Consider the following 25,536-nt stretch of genomic DNA (forward strand, 5'->3'; position numbering starts at 1 on the left):
AGAGCTGCTCTGAGGACACGTGACCTTGGCCGAGGTTCACTTTCTACCTTAGGTCATTGACTACCAATAATGGAAAATCCCCAGATTTCGGCCTTTCATTCTTCACTGATTTTTTCAAAGTGATCTTTATGGATATATTTACTTCTCTCCAAAAGACCAAGTGCGTGAAGTCCTTGCTGCCACTGCTCTTCACTTTTATAGGGCAGTTAGGTGGTTCTGCTGCACTTGATCTTGCTGATCTAAGTGTTCTCATCTGGGTTCTTTCTGACGTCCACCATCTTGTCCCTTGGGTGGATTCTATGGTAATTTATTTGCTGTGCATTGGGAAGACACAGTATATCACATTTGGCAGAAAAGTCACGTCCTATCTTGCAGCCCACAGTGAAATGGAATTCTCCCATTAGGTAGAGACCCGGACATCATGACACTTCTTGTGTAACACCATTAAAATCCCACTAACAATATACCTTAGAACACTGCCATTTAAGAAAGACTATTCAACCCTGGCTGGGTAGGTCAGTTGGTTAGAACATCATCCTGACATGCCAAGGTTGTGAGTTCAATTTCATGTCAGGGCACATAGAAGAATCAATCAATGAATGGACAAATAAATGGAACAACAGATTGATATTGCCCCTTCCTGTCTATTTTTCTCTCTCCCTTCCTCTCTCTCCAAAAATCAATAAAATAAAAAAATTTTTTTAAAAGAATAACTACCATTCAACGTGACTACATATCAGGCACTGGTTGGACATAGAGTACTGTCATTGGATTCAATTTTCACAAAAATCTGCAACGTCATGCTATTAACTCCACATGAAAGCTAAGGAAACAGATACAATACAGAGTCGATATTCAAATCTAGGTCCTTAAACATCATCCTCTGCTGCCCGCTGTGTGCTTGACAGCAGTCCCAAAGGCCACTGTGGGGTTTGAAGGTTATTCTGAAGGCCAAGGGGATTCCCTTAAAGGTCTAGAGAAGACTGGTGAAGTGTTCGGATTTGGCAGCAGCACGGGGAGTGGATGAGAGTGGGTGGAAGTGGAGACCAGATGGAGACTATAGCAGGTTTCCAGATGATAGTATTGAGAACATTACTGAGAGTGGATATATTGGGAGAGGTAAATAGATATGAGAAAGTTAGAGTTTGGATCAACAGGACTTGGGGATGGACAGAGGAAGAAGTCAAGCATGACATCTGGGTTTCTGACATGGCAGTTGGGTGGATGGTAGAGCCATTCACTGAGGTGGGAAACTTAAAGAGGAAGGTGTTTGGAAGAAAAAGATGAGGAGATGAATGTTGGTCATGCTGAATTCAAGTGTCTGAAGAACGTCCAATGGAGTGTACAAAATGAGTTGCATATACTGGCCTACAACTCATAAGCAACATTTGGCAGAAGTTGTAGCTTAAGAAGGCATGGCTTCATGCATGAATTGAAACCAGGAAAGTAAATAATTCTCCAAAGAAAGCATATAGAATAAGAAATGGGAGGGAGAGGGAAGCCTAGAGATGTAGCTGATGTCAAGGAAGTGTCTCCTTTCTGTGTTCAGACGAAAGCTGCATGCTCTGCTCCCAGGCTCTGGGCTACCTACCCACTCACTTCTACCTGCATGTCAGGGTTCTATTAGAGTTGAGCTCCCCTGGCATGGCTGAGAAGAAATTCTCTCTCCATCTCCCCAACTCCTTGATTCTCTGCTCCTAGCAAACACATGATGAATCAGTAGTTTCTTAACGATAAGGTAAGTCTCCGTTCAGAAGAGACTGGGATGCCTACATTCTCCCACCCTGACTATTACCACCTCTTTCCTGCAAACACACACACACAGACAAACAACACACCCACGGAGCAACCACATGTGGATGGGGAAGTATATTATCTATTAGGCAGAACACAGTCTTTGGAGTCAAATCCCAGGTTTAATTTGGAAATTTGAGCACATTACTTCAAACTTCCAAGTGTCAGTTCCCATATCTGTGAGATGGGTTATCCTCCCTAAAGACCTAGAAGCATGTTTGAAAAGCCCAGGTGAGATGCAAAGTAACCAGGGCAACGCCTCACCCACAGCAGGTATCCCCCAGCTAAGGTAGTGCTGCCTTCCTCCTCCCTCTCCCCAGTCCAGGATGGATCCAAAGCCAGACAGAGGGACCAAGAGTCATGCCTCCTCCCCAGGTTTCCTGGGCCTAGAGGGGGCCCTGGAAAGTCTGTGTTTACCAGTCTGCCTCTCTAGCTAGAGGCTGGAAAATCAGGCTCCATGATTCCCACCCTTGGACCAGATAAGACAAAATTGCAACCTTTCCTTTCTATATAAAGAAATAAGAAAAGTTTTCCTTCCAGCCCCCAAGGAGTTGTGTGTACAGCATACATCATTGAAATCAGCAGGCGTATGTTCCAAGAGAAGACTCTATCTCTTGGGCTCAATATTGGAGTTTTCACCTTCCAGGAAAACATAAAAAGAGAGAACAGCAGAAGATACAAGGTAAAGATCAAACCCACACACAGCCCGTGTCCAGCTTCTTCAAATGCATTTTTTACACAGGTTCTGGACCTGAGGATGAAAGTCCAGGCTGTTCCCTCAAATCAGCACCACAGTCCCCAACCTCCATCTTTTTTGATACACATTAGTCACCTAAATTAAGGAGGCAATGTTGGGGCTCAGGATTGCTCTGAAGACAAGACTGGGGCTTCCGTAGTGCAAGGTTAATGATCAGCTCAGATGTATATAAGTCTTAGAGAAACACTAATCCTTGAAGTTATCTAGTCTATGTCATCTTAAAGATAAAGGACCTGCTCCCTGAGGGGGAAAGTGACTTTGCTAAAGTCACAGGGTAAGTCAGTGGCAAATGTGGGACATGAACCCAGGGTTCATGACTCCCAAGCACCACTTGGCTTTGCAGAGTGTAAATGCCTTTTTTTTTTTTTAATCATCACAGACTGGGCATGCAGAAAGATATCAGAGGGGTTAAGGGATATCATAGGGATTAAAACATCCAGGCTTCCATGAACAGGCATCAAACAGCAGTAGTACAATAATATAGAGTATTACTACTACAGGAATATAATATTCTTTCATAGCATATTATTCTGTTAATTTTAAAACCACTTTTGACTGATAAAGGCGTCATCTTACTTGGCTCCATGGAGTGGGGACAGAGTGATGGGATTCTAGGTACAAAATATCCTCCGGAGTTAGGAATTCCTCACTAAATTTTTGTTTAATGCCTCTTTATGTCAAGCATGTGTTCAATTTCGAGATTACTGCCAAGAACGAAATGGTCCCTGAGAACTCACGGTCTGGTGGGAAAATAGACAGAGGAGCATGTTTTGGCATCGTGAAATGATTTTTTGTCACCAAAAAGTCGATATAGTGGGTTTTGAGTGTTGCACGTGGGGAGTGTGCCTCAGTTTGCATGGTCAGGGCTGCCATCCTTTGGGGTGAGGACTCCAGGAGGAAGCAGAGGGTGCGTTGAGAAGAACAGAGGAGGAAGGGTGATAGTGGTGGTGGTGAAGGTGGCGCTCCCGGAAGAAGAAGAGGAGGAAGAAGATGATGACTTCAGATCGGGACATACTAAGCTCAAGCCATCTAAGAGGCGCTGACGTTCCAGGGATTCTGTCGGGTGAACCAACTCAGGCTCCCTTCTTGTGGGATTCCCTCTCTGCCAGCACTTGAGTTCTTAGCTCCTCTGTTCTGCTATGTGCCTTGTGCCCTCCAAACATGGGTTGGCCCTGGCTGGTGGGGCTCAGTTGGAGCGTTGTCCTGTAAACTGAAAGGTTGTGGGTTTGATCCCCGGGCGGGGCGCATCCACGAGGCAACCAATCGATGTTTCTCTCGTGCATCAATGTTTTTCTCTCTCCCTCTCTCCCTTCCTCTCTCTCTAAAAACAGTGAAAAAAAAAGTCCTTGGGTAAGGATAAAAATATATGTATACGAGTATCCAGCCATGTAATATGAAAAACAGAGACATTTATTGAAGAAGATACAATATATAAGAAACATTGTACATAGGACAATGATGCCTCAGACCCCTTCAACATAGGTACCTTGGGACCTCACAGAGTTCTCCCAATTGCCATCAGATGCCTCATTGTATTTTCCTGAATCTCATCGATGACATCTCTTCCCTTTCAAACATGATTTTAGTTTTGGGAAAAGGCAGAAGTCTCAGGGCACCAAATTTGGGCTGTAGCAGGGCTGAGTCACTTGGGTGATTTGACGTTTTGCCAAAAAACCCTGCTCCAGCCATGATGCATCAACTGGCACGTTGTGGCGATGAAGCTGTCAATCACCAGTTGCCTATAGCTGTGGCCTTTTTAATCATCCTAATAGTTTCTGCGGAGGAATGTTCAAGCATAACACAAAGTTTGATTCCGATTTGTTGGTCTACTCTCTCAGTCATTTTGAGTGCAAAAACCACACAATGTATCAAGGTCTGCCTGGAAAAAGTTGAGCCATCGTTAATATAGTGAGAATGGTTTGTGCAACATCGATGTAACCTGGCAGCGAAGGCGAGTGGATTAGATTGTGCATGCATAAACAATGATGACTTCACTGTAGTTGTCAGTGGGGGTGGAGGACGTCATTGAGTGGATTGATCTAATCCACTGAAGTCTCTTCTTTGTCTTGGAAAGTATCTTTTTTTTTCTTTTACTGTCATTTAGATAGAGTGTGTGGAGGTAAAAGATGTATGTCTGCATATTATTCACCTTGTTTAACCAGGAGTTTCAAAAGTCAACATCTGAGCAGTAAGCAGAGGAGGGGGAGGATACACAGAAAGAGGAAGAGGAAGAAGAAGAAAAGAAGGAAGCAGGGTCAGAGAACTGAGAAAAGGTGTGAGATGTGGCAGTAGAATCAGGGGCTGGTGCAACGGAAGAGGGCGATTCAATCAAGTGGTCAGTAGGCACTTTGGTATCCTTATTTGCATTACGGTATGAATTTATCTACCCAAAAGCAATATGATCCTTTCAACATACGGACTTGATTGTTACTGGAATTCCAGACTCCTCTATGGTCCAGTTAGCTCAGACCATGTCTACTTGCCAAAGGACAGATATCACTGAATGGGTTCACCAGTACACTGAAGCTACCTATCCATCTTTTTTTTTCACTAAAACAATAACTCTTTACCTAAATTATGTGAATGATTCATAATGTTTTCGATATGTAGGTGGTACTGACTTTTACCAGAAATAAACCAGTTGAACCAAGTTTTTTTGGAATCATACATACAGGTTAAATCTATCAGTGGAATCAAATTGTTCCTTCAAGTTCTTCTACCCTCCTCCCTTCCTTCCTGTTTTCATTCATCAGTCATTCATTCCACAACAACACAGAACTATTGGATACCTACAGTATGCCAGCTACTGGGCAAGGCTGCATAACTGGGGTTTGGTCTGTGACCTTGAGGCCGTCTGAGCTGGCTCCAGCAATGCAGGGGAGGTGTTTAACTAAGGCAACCCAGTGAGGTCTTCAAAATTACCAAGGAAGAAAATTCCAAGATCAAACCCAAATCACTTGCTCTTTCTTCTACAACGTCTCTCACATTAACCAAGGATCATAAGGCAGGAAATCCTGCGAGTCGTACCAAACACGCCCACCATCTGGAACCTGGGCCTGGAACAATAGGAAAGGCTTGCCTGCCTTGGAAAAGGAGGAGGAGGAGAGGGGTAAATGAACAGTGCATGGTTGTTAAGATTTAAGTAAACACCACCTCATCGAAGGAAAGCATACATTTAAAGATTTCTTCAATAATTAAGCTGAAAGCCACTGAGTCATCCCTTCCCTAATTAGGTTGGTTCTCTATCCCAGGCAAGAAAGAAATCCCTCTTATTAAAGCTAATGTTTGTTTGTTTAAATGAGATTCCCTGGTTTTCTTGGCCTCTTTAACATTTTAAGGGATGTTCACATCAACCTTGATACCTGTCCGACTTCCACTTCATCACCTTGACGCCTGATTAATTGTTACAACTTCTTCGTTAAGGAATCTCACGTTGATGCTTCCTTCTCCGTGTCTGTCACTGTATCCCTTAATTATTTCTTTCCATGAAACTATTTCTCCCCGTCCCCACCATCAGCATCATGCCCAGGCCCTCATCAATTTAAGCTGAGAAGATTGCAATTAACTCCTTGTCTCCTGGTCTTCCCACCTCTAATACATTCTCCTACCTGTTGAGAAAATATTTTTCTAAAAGTTTCATTACTTATATTTCCCCATTCAGATTTCCTGCAAATTAAGCAAACAAATAAATAAATAAAATAATCTTCATTACCTAAATAATGAAGTACACAGATAGACAGACATACGCACCCACCTCAATGTGGCCTCAAGCCATCTTTGTGCCTTATCTATGTTCACTCACCTGCACATACAGAGAATTTCACTTCTCTGCCTCTGTTCACAGAACTGAGCTACCAAATGTATATGAATGAGCCCTTATGTAGACTTCATTTTCCCAATATCTTTCAGTTATTTCCTTCTCCTCCTCTGTTATAGAAACCATAGTTAAGTGGAAGGAAAAAAGCACTTAAGGAGCATTGGCTGGGGTGGCTCAGTGGGTTGAGCACTGGGCTGCAAACCAAAGGGCCACCAGTGCGATGCCCAGTCAGGGCACATGCCTGGGTTGCAGGCCAGGCTTCCAGTGGGGACGTGTGAGAGGCAACCACACATTGATGTTTCTCTCCCCCTCTTTCTACCTCCCTTCCCCTCTGTCTTAAAATAAATAAATCTTTTTAAAAAAAAAAAAAAAAAGAATGTTAAAGGAGAGTCTCAGAGCTGGCCTTGTGACCTTGGACAACTCACTCTCTCTGGCCTTAGTTTCTTCATCTATAAATTGGACCAAGGAGATTAGACCAGCTGATTGCTAATGAGCTTCCAGCTCTCAGCAGAAGTGCACCCTAGAGTCTCCCTCACCTGCCCTTCCCCAGGTGATTCTCTTTGATAAGGGGTCACACCCTGGTCAGGAGAATGAGAGTAACTGGACTCAATGTGCAAAACACCTACAACTATGTCTGTGTTCAAGGCATAAGAACTGAAGCTGACAGATCCGTAAATATCAATAACTTCTGTTTGGGCATCTATTTCAGAAGGTAATGATACAAATTAGAATGTGTGCCTTGCTTATCTCTGTCCAGTAAGAGGACTAGCATTCTATGTGGGCACCTGAAGTCCCTAGAACTTGCGTGCCACCCCAGGGAACATGAGACTGGAAGCCAGTTTATTTGCTGACAGTTCAACTGAAGCATCGGCCTTGAGACAATAAGTACAAATAAAAGGACAATTCCTAGATTTATAAAGTATATGTAAGATGTTTATTCCTTCAAAGTATTTCACGTGCATCACCACACTTGACCTTCACAAGAGCCAGGTGAGGAAAGCAAGTAATCAAAAAAATATTACTGAGGTCCACTGTGCCAGGCTCTGTTGACAGTGTGTAGGTTACACCAGTAGACAAACTTTCTTCATGGAGCTGACACCCTAGCAGGTAGAATCTACTCACTACGATGAACTGGAACACCTTAAAGTATTAACAACCACTGTGCAATTATGGGATAAGTGCACTGGCAGAAGCTTGATGCTTAATAATATCAACTACCATTTATTATTCAACAAATATTTACTGAGTGGTTACTATATGCCAAGCTCTGTGCTAAATGCTTTACATATGTTATTTTATTTAATCTTCATGCTAACCCTGCAAGGCAGATATTATTATCTCCATTTTTCAAATGAGGGAATTAAGACTCCGAGAGCGTAAGGAACTTCCTCAGCTCCCCCTGGCTGGCATGCATCAAAGCCGAATGGAGAGAGTGGTTAATCCTGTCTGCAGGAACAGGGGAGATGGGAATGTTGAACAGGGCCTCAAAAGTGAGTGTGCAAGTTCACCAAGCAAAGGAAAAGGGGGGATGCCTTTGGGGCCACAAAGTCATAACGTTGCAAAAAAAACCCCCCAAAAACCACAATATACATTTAAGCTGGAAAAGCAAGAGGCATAGATAGCCAGAGCAAAGGGTTCTGGGGTGGGACATAGCGTTAGAGTCTCCTGGGGCAGATGGAGCCAGGGTGAGAATGGGGATTTTTTTCAAGAACAAAATAGATATCTATACAGCACCCTGGGGCAAACAGACAAGCCTGTGGTCCTGAGCAGCTCGTGGGGCCCCTGCTGCCCCCGCAGCTGTGAGCATCGGCACTTGCACTCCCTGCAGCTCATTGTGGGGCACAACACACAAGCGGTAAGCGCTGCAGCAAGCAGTGGGAGCCATGGGAGGGTTTTAAGCGAGGAACGGCGCAGTCAGAGGACAGAGTGGGGAGAGGCCTGGAGAGGGAGGGTATCAAAGACTGGGGGCCAGGTGAAGAGCTAAACATACCAGGGTAAGCTATAAGCTGTAGACCAGGAGTGCCCCAATCAAGGTGACAATGACAGTAGGTCACAGACAAGGGGCTTGAGAATGACTTAGGAGGCAGATTTCACAGCCTTTGGTGATGAATGGAATGTGGTGGGGTAAAGGCTTAGCTGAGGATAATTCCAAGATTTCTAGGTAAAAAAAAAAAAAAGAGAGAGAGAGAGACTTAGGATTTAAAATGGAAATGCTTCTTGTCCTGGGTAAAATTCCAGTCCCAAATTTAGATGGATATGTTGTCAATACTTCACGAAGCAGTACAGACATTTCACAGCTCTGTGTCAGTCAAGGAGTGAGTAGGCAAAAGGGAAACGCGCGCGAGCACACACCCCCCCCACACACACACACAGAAAAACCCTCCAAGGGAAGTTTGCATTCAGGACCCTAAAAGGTGGGCACCTGTGGCACCCTCCTGTAAGCCTGGAAGTTGGCTGTACCTACTGCACAAGACTTCCATGTCCTATACAACAAAGCCCAAAAATGTTTTTGATAGAGACATGAACATTAGAACTGTTTTCTCAAGTAAAATTCCATTTTTCCTTTATTGTTTTTTTCCTGCAGCGAAAAAAATTGTGGTAAAAATTGATCTGTGGTTGTTTTTAGTATAAGAAAGAGAAAAGTGATAGAAACATTTAAATTCCACAAAACTCCCTTTTATAGAACTAAATACCCACAACATAAGCCAAACTGGCAGCAAGAGAATCGATCTGGGATGTGAAGCCCCACACCAAATCGCTGTTTGGCCATCAAATTGACAACAGAGAAACTTTTGTTCAAGGTGTTGGCTGAAACAATGGACCAATAAGGGAGTAAAACCTTTGTTATTCAGACTCTCTCTCCCAAAGAAGTAAGTCATTTTTCTGTATAGCCAATGTTTCCAGGATTTATGGATTCCTTTAAGCACCAAGTTTTTTTTTTAATGGAATCATTTGGCTAAAACACCTTCTGAAATATATCTCATCCTTTCCTATATTCTTATGCAAATTGTACAGAACAAAATGTAATGTTGGTGACTCAAGGCCATCATTGTAAGTTCCAACTATTCTTTTGGGCTAAAAGACTTCAGGACTTTTTTTAAAATGTGTGGAATTTGCCCAACATTAAATCGCATCTTTTTTTAGTCCTTTTATCTGTTGTTATAGGGATTGTTGTTTTTTGTGTTTTGTTTTTTTTTTGTCTTCCCCTTTGTTGTTGGGCTTTGGCTATATGTTCTTTCTATTGGTTCTCTTGAACCTTAAGCCTACTTGTTTCCTTTCATAACATACATTATTTCTATTCTGCTGAGAGCCTGAAAAACAAATAGCCCAGCATGTTATCAGGATTCTACATAAAGTAAGAGTAAGCAGGCTCCGTGAAAAGACAAGGGCTCACTCTTCCTGAAACTATGCAGTGGTATCTTTAGTGTCTGGAATCAAATAATGGGGGGCAGGGAGGGAGGATTTGACCTCAGTGAAACCCGAAATTTGACCTTAAATAATCCACTTATCTCTCGGCCTCAGATTCCCCCTTGGCACGAATAGAAAGAATAGCATCAACTTCATTAGGTTTACTGTGAGGATTAAAGGAGATGGTGCATGCAAAGTTCCTGGCTTGCCTGCCACATTACTATCCTCAATTAATTAAGGCTATTATTATTGTTGTTGTTGATTTTGTGACATGCATTGCGACTGCTCAAATGGTATTTTTCCTTATCTTCCTGCACTTCTTCCAAACTGGAAAGAAGAGTATCATGGGTGCCAAGACCAAGGGGAGTTCCAGCTATAGTTAAAGAGGGAAGCATGGCTGTAGTTGGGGAAATTGCTCAGGTCCTTCATCCCATTGGGGTCCCTCCAGGGTCAAGTACACAAAACCAAGTTTTCCAGTCAAGAATGTCATCACAAGTCAGAGTGAGGGTTCCAGGCAGAGACTGGGGGCCGATGATAGAGATGCAGCAAGCAGACAGGACACACGGAGAACAGCACCTCCGAGGCAAATAATTATTTCCCTTTATTGGGGACAGTTTAGCCTCTGAGTCAGCTGTCCTTATGGGTCACTTTTTGGTCATAGAGCATCTAGCTGGTGAGTCATTGCTGATGCACTGAGGGATTGAGACTAAGGCAGGGATCCTGATGGAGCCTGAGAACGCAGGGAGAGGGGTGTCCAGGAACCAGAAGCCAGGAGGAATGCGGTTCAGAGCGAGCGCGGCTCAGGTGACTATCGTCAGCCGCAGCAGGGCAACATCTGTGGCTCACGTTCACTGTTTGGTGGGCAGTGCCAGGGTGAGGAGGAGGGTGAGGTCGACCAAGAGGTCCAGGGCTGCAGTGGCCCATAGTCCAGTAATACCACTTCATAGAGACAGCATGCCTTCTGCTTCCCCTGTGCCTGCTTCCCAAGCGTGGCTTGACTATTTGCTGGTAAACACTGTCTCTCCTAATTCTCCTCTGGCCCTCGTTCATATGCAAAGAGGTGATCAGGCCGGTGTGCCTTTGTACTCAGGTCCTTTTACTCAGGGTTATTTTGTATATAACTCAACATACTGGCATCCTTGTCCTGTTCTTGACTGTTTTCCAATGACACAGTATCACAGGGGAGCACCCATCATTTGCTTGGCCATTCCTCTAGTGTTGGGCATGGGAACCATGTTTAATTTGTTTTTATTTCTCTCTTTTTTCCTTTCTATCATGAAAAGCCTCACCAAGAACACCTTTGTACTTTTTCTTTGCTTTTGGGTTATTTCCTTGGGGAACCTACTAAGGTGTAGGATTACAAGGTCAAGGGTATGAAGTGTTTCATGCTCTTATTACACATTAAGCTTATAAACTTGCCTTTATAACTCCAAGCACTTTCAGAGAACTGTTTCAAATCTAATGTTGTGTGTCAGTGCTGTAGGCTGCTGAGAAATATTGAATGAGTCAAGTTAAGCACTGTTGGGCTAAACAGGTATTGATTAGAAAGGAGAAAGCAAGGCTGAAGTCAGGAAGGAGAAAAGGAGGAAGGAAGGAAAGAAGGAAGGAAGGGAGGGAGGGAAAGGGAAGGAAAGGAAGAAGGGAGGGAGAAAGGGAGGGAGGGAGGGAAAAAAGGGAAGGAAAGAAGGAAGGGAAGGGGAGGAAAAAAGCAGAAAGGGGAGGACAGGCTGAAAACCTACAGTTCATAAAGGCAGGTTCCCGCTTTGTGGCCACACACTGGCTCTCGGTGTATGTTGAGAGAGGAAGTAGTCTGTGTGGCCTTCTCCGACTTACTTAGCCCAGCCTGGCACTTGTACCCATGGGTCCTTCCCTAACCCTCTTTCCAACCCTTGGGCATGGATATTTTTAGCTCTGCCCATGATGGCATCACACTGAAGCTGGGAAGAACAGAGCTCCAGATGCAAGGCGCATACTGAGATTCTAGCTCCTGTTTTCACTTCCTTCATCTCCTCAAGGGTTTTCGCAAAACTCTGAATTATGCTGCCACCCACTTTGTCTTTTCTCTTTCTGAACTCCCAATTTCTTGCCTTTCTAATAAGTTCCAACACGTTGGAGTCAGACCTGGGTCGGAATCCTGGCTCTCACCACACACTCTGTGTGACCCTGGACAAGTAACTTCACCTCTCTGAGCCTCATTTTCTTCGCTTGGACAGTGAGGCTTCCCTCGGTGCCTGACATCTAGCTCAGTGAATGGTTGCATTATGCGATCATGGCTGTACTATGGTTTAGGCTATGCTCAGACCTGCAAGAGAGAGCATAAGATTGGAAAGATTAAGTTCCTAGGTCACCATCTGTAAAACAGGACCAATATTACCCATCTGGGAGAGTTGTCATAAAGAATCATTATAGGTGCACGTAGCTGTATGTGCTAGGTGCCTGACTGGTCCTCTATGTCATTGTTCATTCCTCTCCTCCCCTGTCTTCCCCTCCACTCCCCTCCTCTTCCCTTCTTCCACCTTCTCTTCCTGTCTTCTGTTTACTCACTCTGTTTCTGCTCCTTCTGTGGGTGGACAGGCAAGATAAACTGGGAGCTGAGAAATCCGTGGTAGTGGTTCAGCCAGGTCATTTATAAGGAAAAGAGAGTAAACAAACCTCTAGTGGCTGAAAGAGAGGAAAGCTGTGGTTAAGAGGAAAAGCAGCCTAGATGGAGGCGTCTGACGAATCAACCTGGCCTCGAATCTCTGAGTCACTGCAGAGGACCGGTCTGTGGGACAGATTCAGGGCTGGTTAGTTAATGCCCCACAATGGGGAGGTGAGAGCCAAGGCAAGATTAAGTCATGACTGAAAACAGTAAAGGGGATAGTCAAGGAATTGTGAATAAAATGCCTAGTTGTACGTAGAATTATATGTTTCAGTAAATCCTATTTTAACTGGATGCCTTTTCGTCATATGAGTGGATGGTAAGTGCTGGAGAAAGTTATCGTGCTTAACTATTTTAGTGAGTTTTGTTATGTGTATGGGAGAGGAAATTGGGTAGAAAAGCATGCAAAGCTCCATTTCTCTGCTAACTTTATAGCCCAAGTTACAACCAAGACCCAGTTATTCAAGCGTAAACCTAGAATAAGTCAATGATAGGCAAGGCTATGCTAAGGGAAGGAGACAGATTATTGAGGTGGCCTGCACATAGAAAGTCAATGTCACCAGTCAGCAAGACACCACTGGGGACATAAAAACCCACATCAGGAAGAAGACGTGGATGTGGGTGTCGTGGACAGAGAGGATCAAGGCATCCTCACATGGCGCTGTGCTGGTGTTGCTCTGGTCTCAGATCCTGGCTCAAAGGTTGATCCTTGTGGAAGAGGCCACATAGTTCTCCATGAGCTGGTGTGAAAAAATGAAAGTGAACAGAGAAAGTCTGAGGAAAACTCCAGAGAACATGGATAGAGATAGCTCTCAGACCAGTACAGGGGAGCACCCTACTGTGGACCCTCTCAACACATTGATCATTTCTGGCATAATATTTATCATGCACTATTAAAATTACCTGTTTTCTTACCCAGGTTCCCCACTGGACTGTTAAGCAAAGGCAGGGACCACATCTGAGTAGATGTGGTGTTCCTAGTGGCAAGGACAGTGCCTAACACCATCTACGTGCTCAATAAATATCTGCTACAGACATTACTTTCAACTAATGACACCAACTTTTAATTAAGACCCTATACTCTAGAGCCAAAATGCTTGGGTTTGAATCCAGCCATTGGACAAGTTACTTGTCCAGTCTCTGCCTCAGTTTCCTCCTGCGTAGAAGAGCTATTATGGTAGTGCATATCTCATAGGCTGTTGTGAGAATTAAGTGAGTTAATGCCTGTTAACTGAGCACAGTGTCGGATACATTGTTAGTGCTCAGTCAATGTCAATTATCAACTATCATCACCATCACCATCACCACCATCACCATTGTTATCATCATGATCAGTGTCATCATCAGATCAATTTCCCACTGACCAGGGGCAAGTCACTAAACTGTGTGCATCAATTTCCTCTTCTAAGTTCAGTTTCATGCTAATTAAGATCACTTTTGGCACTGATACCCTCTGGTTCTCTCTGTGGTATGTTTTACCCTCTCTATATATTAGTTACAGAAACTCTTGAATCCCAGACTGGCTTTCTCTGCCAACCAATGCATGTTCAGACCACCTTCCCAAATCAACAAAAGCTGTGTGCTCAGAGCACTCAATTGCATGAATGTGGTATAATTAGCCTAAGGAAAATATGACCAAAAAATTAAATGCTATGCAAGTACATTATGTAGTACTCTTAAGAGGCAAAGAGGAAAAAGCTTTGCCTTACCTGCTGTTTGAGAATATCCACATGAGAGCTTCCATCCATCAGCATGTCTACCAAAGTGTTCACAAAAAATCTGATAATAAAATGCCAAGCTCTGTGTACCACCTTGTCATAGTACCCACTGTCCTTTTTGGATGGGAGAGCAGGACAATGTGAAATGAGAAGCTGAAGAAAATAACAGAAGTTGGAATGAGGTGTCAGAGGAAGGCAACATAAAATAACTGAACAGACAGGGGGAAGGTGTGAAGAACATGGAATACAATAACTCCAGTAAATGGTATTCACAGAATGCAACCATTTGTGTAAGAAAAGGGACATATGGAGACTATACACATATAAATTTTCATACAGTACCACTATTAGATCATACAACAAATTGATAGCATTAGTTGCCTCTAGGGAGGAAAAATTGAGTAAAATATACTAAATTCTTTACTCTTTTGTCCTTTTTGAACCATGTGAATAGATTACTGATTGCAAAATGGATTTTTTAAAAAGTGCTTTTATAGAGGGAGCAGAGCGTGAACTGAAAGTTGGACTCTGGATGCTAGTTCTCTGCTTATCAGTACCAGCCTGTGCACTCTAGAGTATGTCTCTCCCCTCTCCGGACCTCAGCTTGCTCCCTGGAGAGTGAAGGGGTTAAATTAGATCTCCCATCCAGCTCCCTCCTCCCAAGCAGCAGAGCCCCTCCCACTTGCCCTCTGCCCCAGACTTAGTTCTCCAAGCCCTGGATCTTTTATATGGTGGTGGTCGTGGGATCCTGTCTGCCCTCTTACCACTGGGATTTTGTGCTGCTGGAGAATGGGCAGCTGAGAGCCTGAACTCAAGAAAAATGGGGGTGACCAAAAAGGTGAAAAAAATACCTGATGAGGCCAAAAAAGAGCTCAGGAGAGAAAACTAGGAGAGGCCAAGTGTAATACAAGAAGACCGCAGAGTGAGAGGGAAAGCAGTGGAGTCGCGAAGCACGTGGGAAGGTAGACTGGAACAGCAACTCCAGTGCCAGCCCACGGTGGGACGGGCGCAGTGAGTGTGCGATGAGCCAAACCCACGGGGGAGGCGTCCTCCTCACTCTCTTTCACCAGTACAGGGACCCCCATCCTGATGACTAGACATTTGCTCAGGACCTGTGACACTGCAGCCACTTTGATGACATCAGAGGCCACTGGCAGTGTGGGCAAAGAAGGTATCAGAGAGGACAGCTAGGCTTCAGGCAGAGGTTGGGGAGAGGGGAAAGAGAAGGGAAAAAAGAAAGAGGGACAGAGGGACAGAGAGCCAAGAGCAGTAGACAGACTCAGAAAAAGACAAAGAAGGAGAAAAAGAGGGATAATGAGATTCCCAGGCAGACCCACAAAAGACCACCTGTCCCAGCAATCATATCAATGAATTTTAATATTAAAAGTAGTGTTGATTGATCACCATGAGCAGCTGAGTCCTGAAAGAAATTGTACTAGGGCCTTCTAAGTAAGGACACCAAGAACACATCATCGTTAATGTCCCCTCTCCCCACCCACCACCTCCACTGAGCCCCAGAGGTAGGCGGACAACTAAGAACCCATAACCATCCAAAGTAAGATCAGAGGCTGCAAGGACCAGGTCCAGAATAAAAGGCTTGGTGGGCTTATCTTCCACAGGGCTAGAGGGTCATAAATTAAAGATGTTGACGTCTAAGATCCCTTCCCAAGACCAGAACATACAGGAGAAACGCTTGAAGGAACTGTTGATGTTTAACCTGGAGCAGAAAGACTACCTTAAGACTTTGATAGTTGGGTAGACCACTGGAGCCCCATTCAGCACTGAAGTACTCCAATTCCATAAAGCATTTTGAAGGGTTCTCATGGGAAAGAAAATTTAAACTCATTTTGCGCGGCTCCCAATGGATAAATCAGGAGAAATTACAGAAATTCACAAGGAGACATTCCAATCTGGTGAAAAGAAGCAGCTCTAAACAATGCCAGGTTTCAGGGTAGGATGGTGGATTGTCATTGCAGGCGTGTGTAGAGGGGCATCCATACAGCAGGTCGAGAGCAGGGTTAAATGGCACCTCCGATGCCAGCCCCCCAAGTAGCAGGGCTTGGGGTACATAGGAACACTGGGGCTCAATGAAGCCTAATCAAGCCAACAAGTGTCAACTCCTAAAACTGGATTAGAAAAACAGAAAATCGCATTGATTTAAATGGACCTCTTTCTCCCAACAAACTCATTTCATGGTTTCCCAGCCAGAAAGAGCTTATAGTTAATGGTGGTGGTCACACAGAAGAATGGGTGCTGGCTGGCTGCAGGCCCCTCTGCCCCTGCACACAAACGCCAGACAGAATGCCAGGAAGCCAGGTGTGGAGCGGCAGATGTTTCAGAGAAAAACAAGAAAAGAGAGATGTTCTTGAAAGCTTATTATTGGGGATTCTCGACGCTCAGTTCTAATTTCTTAGTGGATAGGTTATGCGGGTCAGCTCATGCACTGCCTTGTGAATTTCTTTTTCTGGCCAAGTGAGCCTGCCAGGATGGGAAAGCTAATATCCATGAACCCTTGTGTCAGTGTAGCTCCGAGAACAGAGACGCTATGGGGTGGACGTCGGGAGCACAGGGCGTGGAGCCAGACTGCCTGGATTCAAAGGCTGCTCCCCTGCTCCGGGGCTGTGTGGCTCAGGGCGAGCAGTTCTGCCCCTCTCTGGTAAGGATTCCCTTCTCTCTCTGGAGAAGCGACCATCCGGAGAATTCACAAGAAAAGCCATGGCAGAGAAGACACTCGGGCAACCAAAAAGCAGCATGTGTCTATCTCAGGAGGGAAATTTCCAAGAAAGAAACATAAAATGCCCTAAAGCTTTCTAGAAGACAGAGCTTATTGACACCCTGGAGTTAGGACGCTGGAAGACTCACACGCTTGCCCTGGCTGTTTCATCAGTAACTGCACTGATCTCACAAGGTTGCCCCACCTTGGCTGGGGTAGGGGTCGCCCTGGCACCCCCCGGGACGGCTGGCACCGGACTGGGAGCACTGGTCTGTGAGCAATTCTCAGAGGTCCCATTAAACTGGCAGATTCAGCACCCTATTCCAAAGCCAGCAACAGACATATTCAAGGAACCAAATCCAAAGCGGAATTTCAGCAAAGCCCAACTTCAATAGCTTGTGCCTCCAGCTGGGGGGGGTGTGTTGTGTGCATGTATGCCGTGTTTATGTACCTGCGTGGGTGAGTGGGAATGTGTAGGGCTCAGATGTCCTCTTCCCCAGAGCCCAGATGCGGGGAGCTTCCATGCTGACAGGACACCCTCCAGGCCAGTGGGGTGGGAGAGCCCACCCCAGCACCTCTCACGCACCAGCTGCTCATTTAACAGATCTGCCCCAGTGCCCTAATAACTCATGACAAAATGGGTGAATCTCGTCTCCAGGCCCAAATCCTCCAACTTCACCAGTGCTCTCCCACCACAAGGATCCCGTCACACTGCCTCTACTCCCACCTGACTCCCGCCCCCTCATTAAAATCTGATCTCTGGAAAATGTCTGGCCAACTCTTTAATCCCATGGAGTAATGGGGCTGAAGTGTTACCTGTCCCAGTGAGGCCTCCGTGAGTCAAGTATTTAGGAAGTGTGGGTAGAGACCTACTGTGCACCTCACATCAACACATCCGTTCATACCACCCACTAAGTGCACATATATAGAACATACACACTGTCAGACACTATCCCACACACACTCAAGTAGCCACAGAGCAGCATGTGCAAACGAGCTCACATTCATGAGATACACGGAAATGCCTCTTCAGGCATACACGTGCACATTCTACCCACACTCAGCGCAGATACCCCACACATACACTTGTTCGAATGCCACACTACCCCGTGGCTCACTCTCTACAGCCCATCTCACACAGTCAGGATAGCTCTCACTCTTAATTGAACATGCGCCCCCGTAAACACAATGTTTCTACTCCACACCTCTCCCACCAGCCCGCACACCCCGGCGCATCTGTGCAGTGTCCCCCACCCGGCCGACTCCAGCAAGAGGCTTCCCGCTCGGTGTGCAGCGGCCACAGTGGCCAGGAATTAAAATGCAGCGAGGAGGAGCCGGGCGCGTCAGCACCGCGTCTCCAGGAGCGCACAGCGCTCGCCACCGCCGCCCCGCCCGCCTGGAGCCGCGGGGCCAGCGAGCTGAAGAGCAGGTGCTTGAAGCCCAGCCGCGCCAGCATCGCGCGGCCGCTGCCCAAGTTCGCCCGGGGCCCGAAGAGGGCCGGGCAACCGGGAAAGGAGCTCAGCCGGCGCCGCCGCCACCGAGAACTTGGAATCTCGAGAGAAGAAGGGCGCTCCGAGCAGCGAGTTCGGGTCACCCCCCCGGGAGGTGTAAGCCGGGGCTCCGCAGTCCTCAGCTTCTGGAGTCGCCGGGGCAGTGAGAAGAGGCAGCGGACAGCAAGGCCCGGCTTTCTGGAGACTCGAGGCACCCCTGAGAGCTGGGTGAAGAAACGACACTTCCCTCTGGCCAGCCTCCTCGACGGGGCCCAGCAGCCAGCAGCCTCTGGCAGGACGCCCTGAGAGCCCCCAGCCCCAGGCGAGAGCGGGCACATATCAACGCAAGGCTCGGGCGCGGGACTTGAGGGAGGCTTAGCCAGTCTCGGCGGAGCGCAGCCCGAGGAGCAGTGAGAAGGGTCCTGGAGGGAAGGGAAATAGGGCAGCAGCCAACGGAGAGACCACTCACCCCAGTACACACCCACCCCACCCGCCGAGCCAGGGGCCGCGGTGCGCCTCTGGGGGCGCTCGTTCCCTGGCGACTTCTCTCTCGTGTCCCAGCACCGATGGGCTACTGACCGGGTTGGTGCGGTCTTTGGGAATGTCCAAATCAGTCACGGTGGCCGAGTGGCTGCTCTCCCAAGACCAGCGTAAAAGCTGGGGTTAGGCAGAGCAGGGGGTACTCAGTTAAGGGTCCCCCGAGGTCCATAACGAAGGCGGACGGGCGCAGCACCCAGGGACTGGAGAGGCGGCGCCCGGTGGGGCTCCATGCAGAGGTAGTGGAAGGCATCGGGCATTCTTCAGGAAGACTAGGGACCAGGAGAGTCTGGGAGGCGCTCGCGAGAGGCCAGTGCCAGGAGCGGCGGGCCGAGGCGACGCTCAGTCCGGGCCGGGCGCCCGCGGAGGCGGCAGCGGCGGTGCCCGGCGGGCATGCCGCGCCACCGGAGCTCCTTTCGGGCGCACGCTTCCCTAGCGCGGGCTGCGCGCGGCTGCTGCTGCTGCTTCCAGTGCTGCTGCGGACTCCCATGGCGGCTCCGCCCGGCCGGGGCCGCTGCCGCTGCCGCCAGCCGCGGGCTGAATGAATGAGCCGGAGCGGCGGAGCCGGGCTGCGCCCGGCCGCGCTCACCGGCCCGGGACGCTTCCGCATGGTCCGCGAGGAGCCGGCGCCGGTGGCGGTGGCCGGGCAGCCCGGGGGTGGCAGGGGCGGCGTGCGCGAGCGTGCGCTGCAGGGGCCAGGGGTCGCCCGCAGGGGGCGGCCGTCGCTGAGCCGCGCTAAACTGCACGGGCTGCGGCACATGTGCGCCGGACGCGCGGCGTCAGGGGGCTCCTTCCAGCGGCGGGCGCTGTGGGTGCTGGCCTTCTGCACGTCCCTTGGCTTACTGCTGTCCTGGTCCTCAAACCGCCTGCTGTACTGGCTCAGCTTCCCGTCGCACACGCGGGTGCACCGCGAGTGGAGCCGCCAGCTGCCCTTCCCCGCCGTCACCGTGTGCAACAACAACCCGCTGCGCTTCCCGCGCCTCTCCAAGGGGGACCTTTACTACGCCGGCCACTGGCTAGGGCTGCTGCTGCCCAACCGCACGGCGCGCCCGCTGGTCAGCGAGCTGCTGAGGGGCGACGAGCCGCGCCGCCAGTGGTTCCGCAAGCTGGCCGACTTCCGCCTCTTCCTGCCGCCGCGCCACTTCGAAGGCATCAGCGCCGCCTTCATGGACCGCCTGGGCCACCAGCTCGAGGACATGCTGCTGTCCTGCAAGTACCGCGGCGAGCTCTGCGGCCCGCACAACTTCTCCTCCGTGAGTTGCCCTCCGCGCGAACCCGCTCCCTCTGCTCCCCGCCTCTCTAGCGTCAGAAGGTACCCGTCCCCTGGCGGGGGCTGGGGTCCTGGACACCAGGCCCCTTGCGGTGACATAATTCCGTGATCCACTCTTGGGTCCCCTGAGCCTTCTCCTCCAGGTTGTGGGAAGTTGAACACAACTCTAGGAGGAGTCTCCTGCTCTTGCGTCCCTGCCTCTCTCCTTCCAGTATCAATCCCCAAGCCTTCAACTCTGCTCCTTAGGGCCGCTTTTGGGAATACTAGGCCTCCTTCTCCAGGGCCTCACCCCCCGCCCACCAGCGTCCACAGGACTCCAGGCTTTATATCTGGGTTGAAAGAATGGGAGGAGAGGGAAGCATGTCTCAAGTGTGGGCTTGTTGTCTCTGGGAAAACTACTAGGAAGCTCTTCAAACCTGGGCCATCAGGAGTGGCACGCAGAAGCCCTAAAGCAAGCTTACCACTCTAAGAGCGATGGCTTCGGAGTTCCAAGACCCTTCCAGTCCAGGAGGACTGTGGAGGAAACTCCCAGAATATTAATTAACACTGTAGCTAGTTGGGTGGCGGAGGCAGCAGTCCCTTCTGCCACTTTTGAAAATTGATTGCGTCTTAAGCGTCCGAGGGAATTGAGTAGTGAAAGGCACTGGCAGGGCTCTTGCCCCCACCGGGCATGGGTGTAGGACTTCCGGTCTCGAGGAACCAACGCCCCCTGCAGTGGAAAAAGCAGAGAGGCAGAGATATTAATGGAACAGCCTGGGCCAGGAGAAGCTATGCTCAGGGCTTGTAAGCCATTTGCTGTGTTGGTTCCCCCACACTGTGTGTCTGGATAACGCAGCTGTCGGACAGAAGGTATCTGCCTTGTGCTGCCTGCCTAGGAGGAGTTTGGGTGCCAAGTCCCAGCATGGAGGGAGTCTGTCCAGCTATTTGTGTATAAAAGCTCTTAGGTGGGTCTGGGCTTTTCCACTCGTGAAGGGAATGTTGGGGTGTGTATTTATTTGCAGTGCTGTGATTGTGATTTTACCAGCCGGAGTGCATCACTCCTGACAGTTTCGTTTCTGACAGCTCTTTCTGGGTAAAGCAATGACACCACTCTAACAGGTGTTGGCACATCAGGCCAGGCCTTTGATTGGCTGATTGGGCTAGCCCTTGTCTAGGATGGTGACCCTGGCTTCAATGTTGCCCTTCTTGCTTTGCTTTCAGCCTGTGTGTAGAGCAGCCCTGAATTACTGTTTTCTGGGGGTTTTTCATGTGCCTTTAGAGAATACCTATCTGGTGATTGCCCTAGTTTAGCAATCAGGAGGCGCCGTAAACATTTGCTGTTGAGTGACTTCTTTCAAACTTCAAACACAATTCTGAGTTCCACAGAGATGAAGGAATGAGGACAGTGATGCCTTTTTGTTTACTGTTTTTATTGTCAGACCACTAACTAGTAGCCCCTGGAGTTATATTGAAGTTCAATGTACATGCAAGTATCAGCAGCTCCAGCTCCAAGATATACAACATGGCCCACCAAATACAATTCTGCACATCTGATGCTTTACAAAGTGTGTAGAATTGCAAGCCAACAGCCAGTATTCACCTGTGACATTCACCCCCAACCCTGCATTAGCAATGACTTTTATTCCCACATCAAAGATGAGACTCTAAAACACTGTCCATAGCTCTCAGTCAGCAAGTTCAAAGTCCAGCTTTGCATACCATCACATCCATTTTATAGAAGCCACATGTAACCTTCCTCTCTGGCCCTGGGCCTCTCTTCTATCAGAGGACCCTTGGATTGGACTCTTGTCCTCCCTCACCCGTACCAAATCCTATCCCTCCTAGAAGCTTGACTCAGAGAGTTGAAACTGGAGCTGCCCTAGGGGTCTAGGTGGTCATGTCCTTGGCCACATGTGACCCGGGCCTAACTCAGCTCTACCTGCAAGCACGCAGCACCTTCAGGAGCTGCCTGGCCTCAGCCTCCCCAGCAGGTGCAGGTGTGGCCATGAATTGAAGAAAGCAGGGTCCTTCCCACTGGGCAGACCCCTTTCTTCCCTCCATGTACCCTGCTTTCCTGCATTTGCAGAGTTTGCAGACACATACCAACCAAGCAAAAGTATGGCTTTCATTTTCCAAGGTGTGTGTTCCTGGGGACTCGGCTGACTACTACTGGCTTCCTATCATTGCCTTCTCCTGGGAGTGTTCAGCCTCTGAACATTTCATGTGATAGTTTTTCCCCAAGTGCCTCAGAATTAGAGGCTGTACCCCTTTATTTGCAGAAGCCAACAGCTATTTCAGGGGAGCCCCAAATACAAGGTGGACCCATCGGGAATACTTTCGTCTCAAGCCTTTGTCATCTTCGATGGAATGACGCTGTAGTGTAGTGGTTAAGAGCAGGAATGCTCAAGCTGCACAGGTTCAAATAGTGAGACTACCGCTTACTGTGTGTCCTTGGAGAAGTGACTTAATCTCTCTGTTCTTAGTTTCCTGCTCCATCCAGTGGATGTAACAATAGTAAATACACCACATTGGGGGGGGGGTGTATGGAGTGGGGAGCTCTTAAAACTTTGCTGGGCCCCCATAAAAATGTTGTCTGTAAGAGGTTTTGGCCTCCAAACTGGCCTTTGGCCTCCAGCTCAGTGTTCTCTCCTCTCTGCATCCGCCCCCTGCTCTGTTGCCACAACTGTTTGTCTAAAGCTCCACTCCGGGAGCATCATCCTGCTTTTTAAACCCTTCCGTGGCTCACCAGTCCTCAGGATGAGGCCCGATTAACCGGGCCTGGCACTTAGGCCCTGCCTTCTCTCTCACCGTGCCTTCTCTCATACCACCTACTCAGGCTCTGAGAACAGCTTACAGCAGCTGGCTCTGCTCTTCAAGACCCTCTGCCTTGCTCTCTGCCTTCCTCACCCACCCCTGCTGCCTTCCTCCCCACCCCTCCTGCTTTGTCAACCAGGGGGCGCCGACCCCGCCTTCAGCACCATGGGGATGTTTCCTGATCACCCCCTCTCCTCTCCTCATCACCAAACAAGGGTGTTTTTCTCCTTTTTGCCCCTTACCACCGTTCAGTGTCAGCCTCACGTGTGTGTGTGATCACACCTACGGGTCTGTGTTTGTCTCCCCCTCCAGACCCAAGCAGGAATCATGTCTGATGCCCCTGCTGTCCCTTCCAGCTAGCACAGAGCCTGACCCTACATGTTCAGGAAGGACCCGGGGGTTGAATGTCTTCACCAGGTACCCCCAGGGCTTCCTGTCGTCCTGAGTCACCCACTCCAAGACACCTGGCCTAATTTTTTCCAGGAAATACCAGTGGAGTGCATTTCTAATGAGTAACTGCCCAAACAACCTGGGGGCATTTATTCCTTTGGGGGACAAAGGGGAGCAGGATGCCAAGCACCCCCCAAACACCTGTGCTTCCCAAGCCCTAAGAGGACTAGTGCAACAGGTGAGGAGTGGGCCCCCAGGGGACACCTTTGGGGCAATGTGCCAGCTGTCCGCAAGGTCTCACTCATGGTCTGGAAATACACTCAGCAGGGGGCAGAAGAGCATTGTGGAGGGGCATCTTTTGGGTTTTACTGCCCAGGCCCACTCAGGATGGGGTTCGTCGCAGCTCCTCTGATTGTGTGTCGCGGCTGTGCTGAGGTTAATCACTCGGCACTCTGACAAAGCCGCTCTGCTTCTGAAGGCCCATGCTATCTCTCTGGCATCAGCCCTGGACCTCAGACTCTGCTCGCCCTGGGCCTGCCAGGTTTTCCAGGGTAGGAGGAAAGCGGCCTTTCCGATAACTGAGCAGGATGCAGAACTGTGAGGCCATTCTGTCCAGGCACTGGGGCCTCGGAAGAGGGCCTGAATGGGGGCCAACAGAGGCCCGCCAGGGCCCACTGTAAGGACAAGGAGCAGCGTCACTCTCTGGGAGGAAGTGTGGTTCAGGGAAAAGTGTCAGGCAGACCTGGCTCAGGGCTTCAGCTCCGCCCCTTACTAACCTTGGGCAGGCACTTAACTCTCCAAGCCTCAGAGGGCTAGGACGAAGGTAGCTTGTATGTTGTAATGACCAGCCCATGCCTGGACAGCAATAGGTGCTTGTTATTCAAGAACTATTGTTATAATTTGGAGAAAGGGATATACACCGAAAGAGTCTGTCTATCTGGTGGTAGCAGTTATTAATTATTATCAATACAATTATTGTATCGTATCATGACTACTGACCTAAGTGGGGATATGCTCATTCCCTGGTTTATTTTTCAGTCAGTCAATGTCTATTGAGTGTCAACTATATGTTAAGCTCTCTACTAGCTGCGTGTAAAATTTTACATGGGCATGTAAAATTAAATAAGTCTAGGTGTGTTGCAGGATTGTTGAGGAAGGAGTTATGTGGACAGTTGCCAGGAGTGTGGGCTCAGAGGGGTCCCCAGGATTAGAGAAGGAGGGGAAGGAGACTTCAGGGAGAGGGGACAGCATGTGCAAACCATTACAGAGGCCTGAAACAATGAGATTGAACCCAAGCCTCCTAGGCCCTGAGGGTAGTTCAAAGTACCTGGAGGTTAGGGCTGGATGAGCGGCAGTAGTAGAGTGGATTGAGGGATGATAAAGCAACGAAAGGATGAACACCAGGAAACCGAACCAAGTGTTTCAACTTTGTAGCAAAAGCTCTGACTTCTTTTATCCTGGCTGTTAGGCTGTGAAAGGAGGCCTCATCTCTGTCCCAGCCCCCCAGCTGCCACCCCCATTCCTAACTTCAGCAGAGGCCACTCCTCCCGTTCTCTGCCCCCATTTGCCGGGGTCAGCCTTGAGTCCAGATTTGGAACTAATCGTACGGTAAAGACAAGGACACAGCACTTGGGTTCCTCACTCTTCGTCATGGCAAGCAGGCCGGCTAGGACAAGCCAGTGACAGAAGACAAAAAATCATATCAGCAGCATATTGTTTGAAACAGCAAATACTGTTCACATGGTGCTAGCCCAGGAGGTCCAGTAGTTGTGAGGATGGATGTCTGTAGGGAGGCAAGAAAGATACTTTGGCCTTTAGAGGAAGAGGAATAAACAAGCTAATACATGTTAAGGGCTTAGAACATTTTCTGGCAACAAGGAAAGACTCAATACATGTGAGCTAGTTCCATTATCGTCACTCGCAGTGAGCATTTTGAGGGGAGGGTGAAGACAGATAGCACTGGAGGGAGGCTGCTGTGCCAGACCCGGCCTGGGCACATCTCATGCCATATCAGTTCTCGCGATAGCCTAAAAGGTTGTGTGATTGTCCGTTTTACCAATGTGGGGACCACAGCTCAGGGACAGTCTGTAGTCTTCCCAAAGTCACAGAGCCAACAGGCAACGAAGCCGAGGTTTGAATCCGCGTCTTCAGGGCGGCAGAGCTGTGTGCAGCTGGTTGCACAGCTGCACGGCTAGGAGAGGAAGGAGC

At 48.5% G+C, this 25,536-nt stretch overlaps 1 protein-coding gene across 2 annotated transcripts in view; it reads left to right on the plus strand.

Annotated features, from left to right (window-relative positions):
* Positions 1-25,536, plus strand: part of ASIC2 (acid sensing ion channel subunit 2) — a 910,697-nt gene that overhangs the window by 658,972 nt on the left and 226,189 nt on the right. The window contains exon 1 of one of the 2 annotated variants that reach the window (XM_054573127.1): positions 19,421-20,128. The exons of the other annotated variant lie outside the window; for it this stretch is intronic. Within the exon in view, the coding sequence (XP_054429102.1) occupies positions 19,421-20,128 (708 nt within the window). Of the gene's footprint in view, positions 1-19,420; positions 20,129-25,536 lie in introns of those variants that run through there. 2 annotated transcript variants of the gene reach the window in all.

Source organism: Pteronotus mesoamericanus, unplaced genomic scaffold (genome assembly GCF_021234165.1).
Source record: "Pteronotus mesoamericanus isolate MK-2021 breed Mesoamerican mustached bat unplaced genomic scaffold, CSHL_Meso_final contig_246, whole genome shotgun sequence".
NCBI lineage: Eukaryota > Metazoa > Chordata > Mammalia > Chiroptera > Mormoopidae > Pteronotus > Pteronotus mesoamericanus.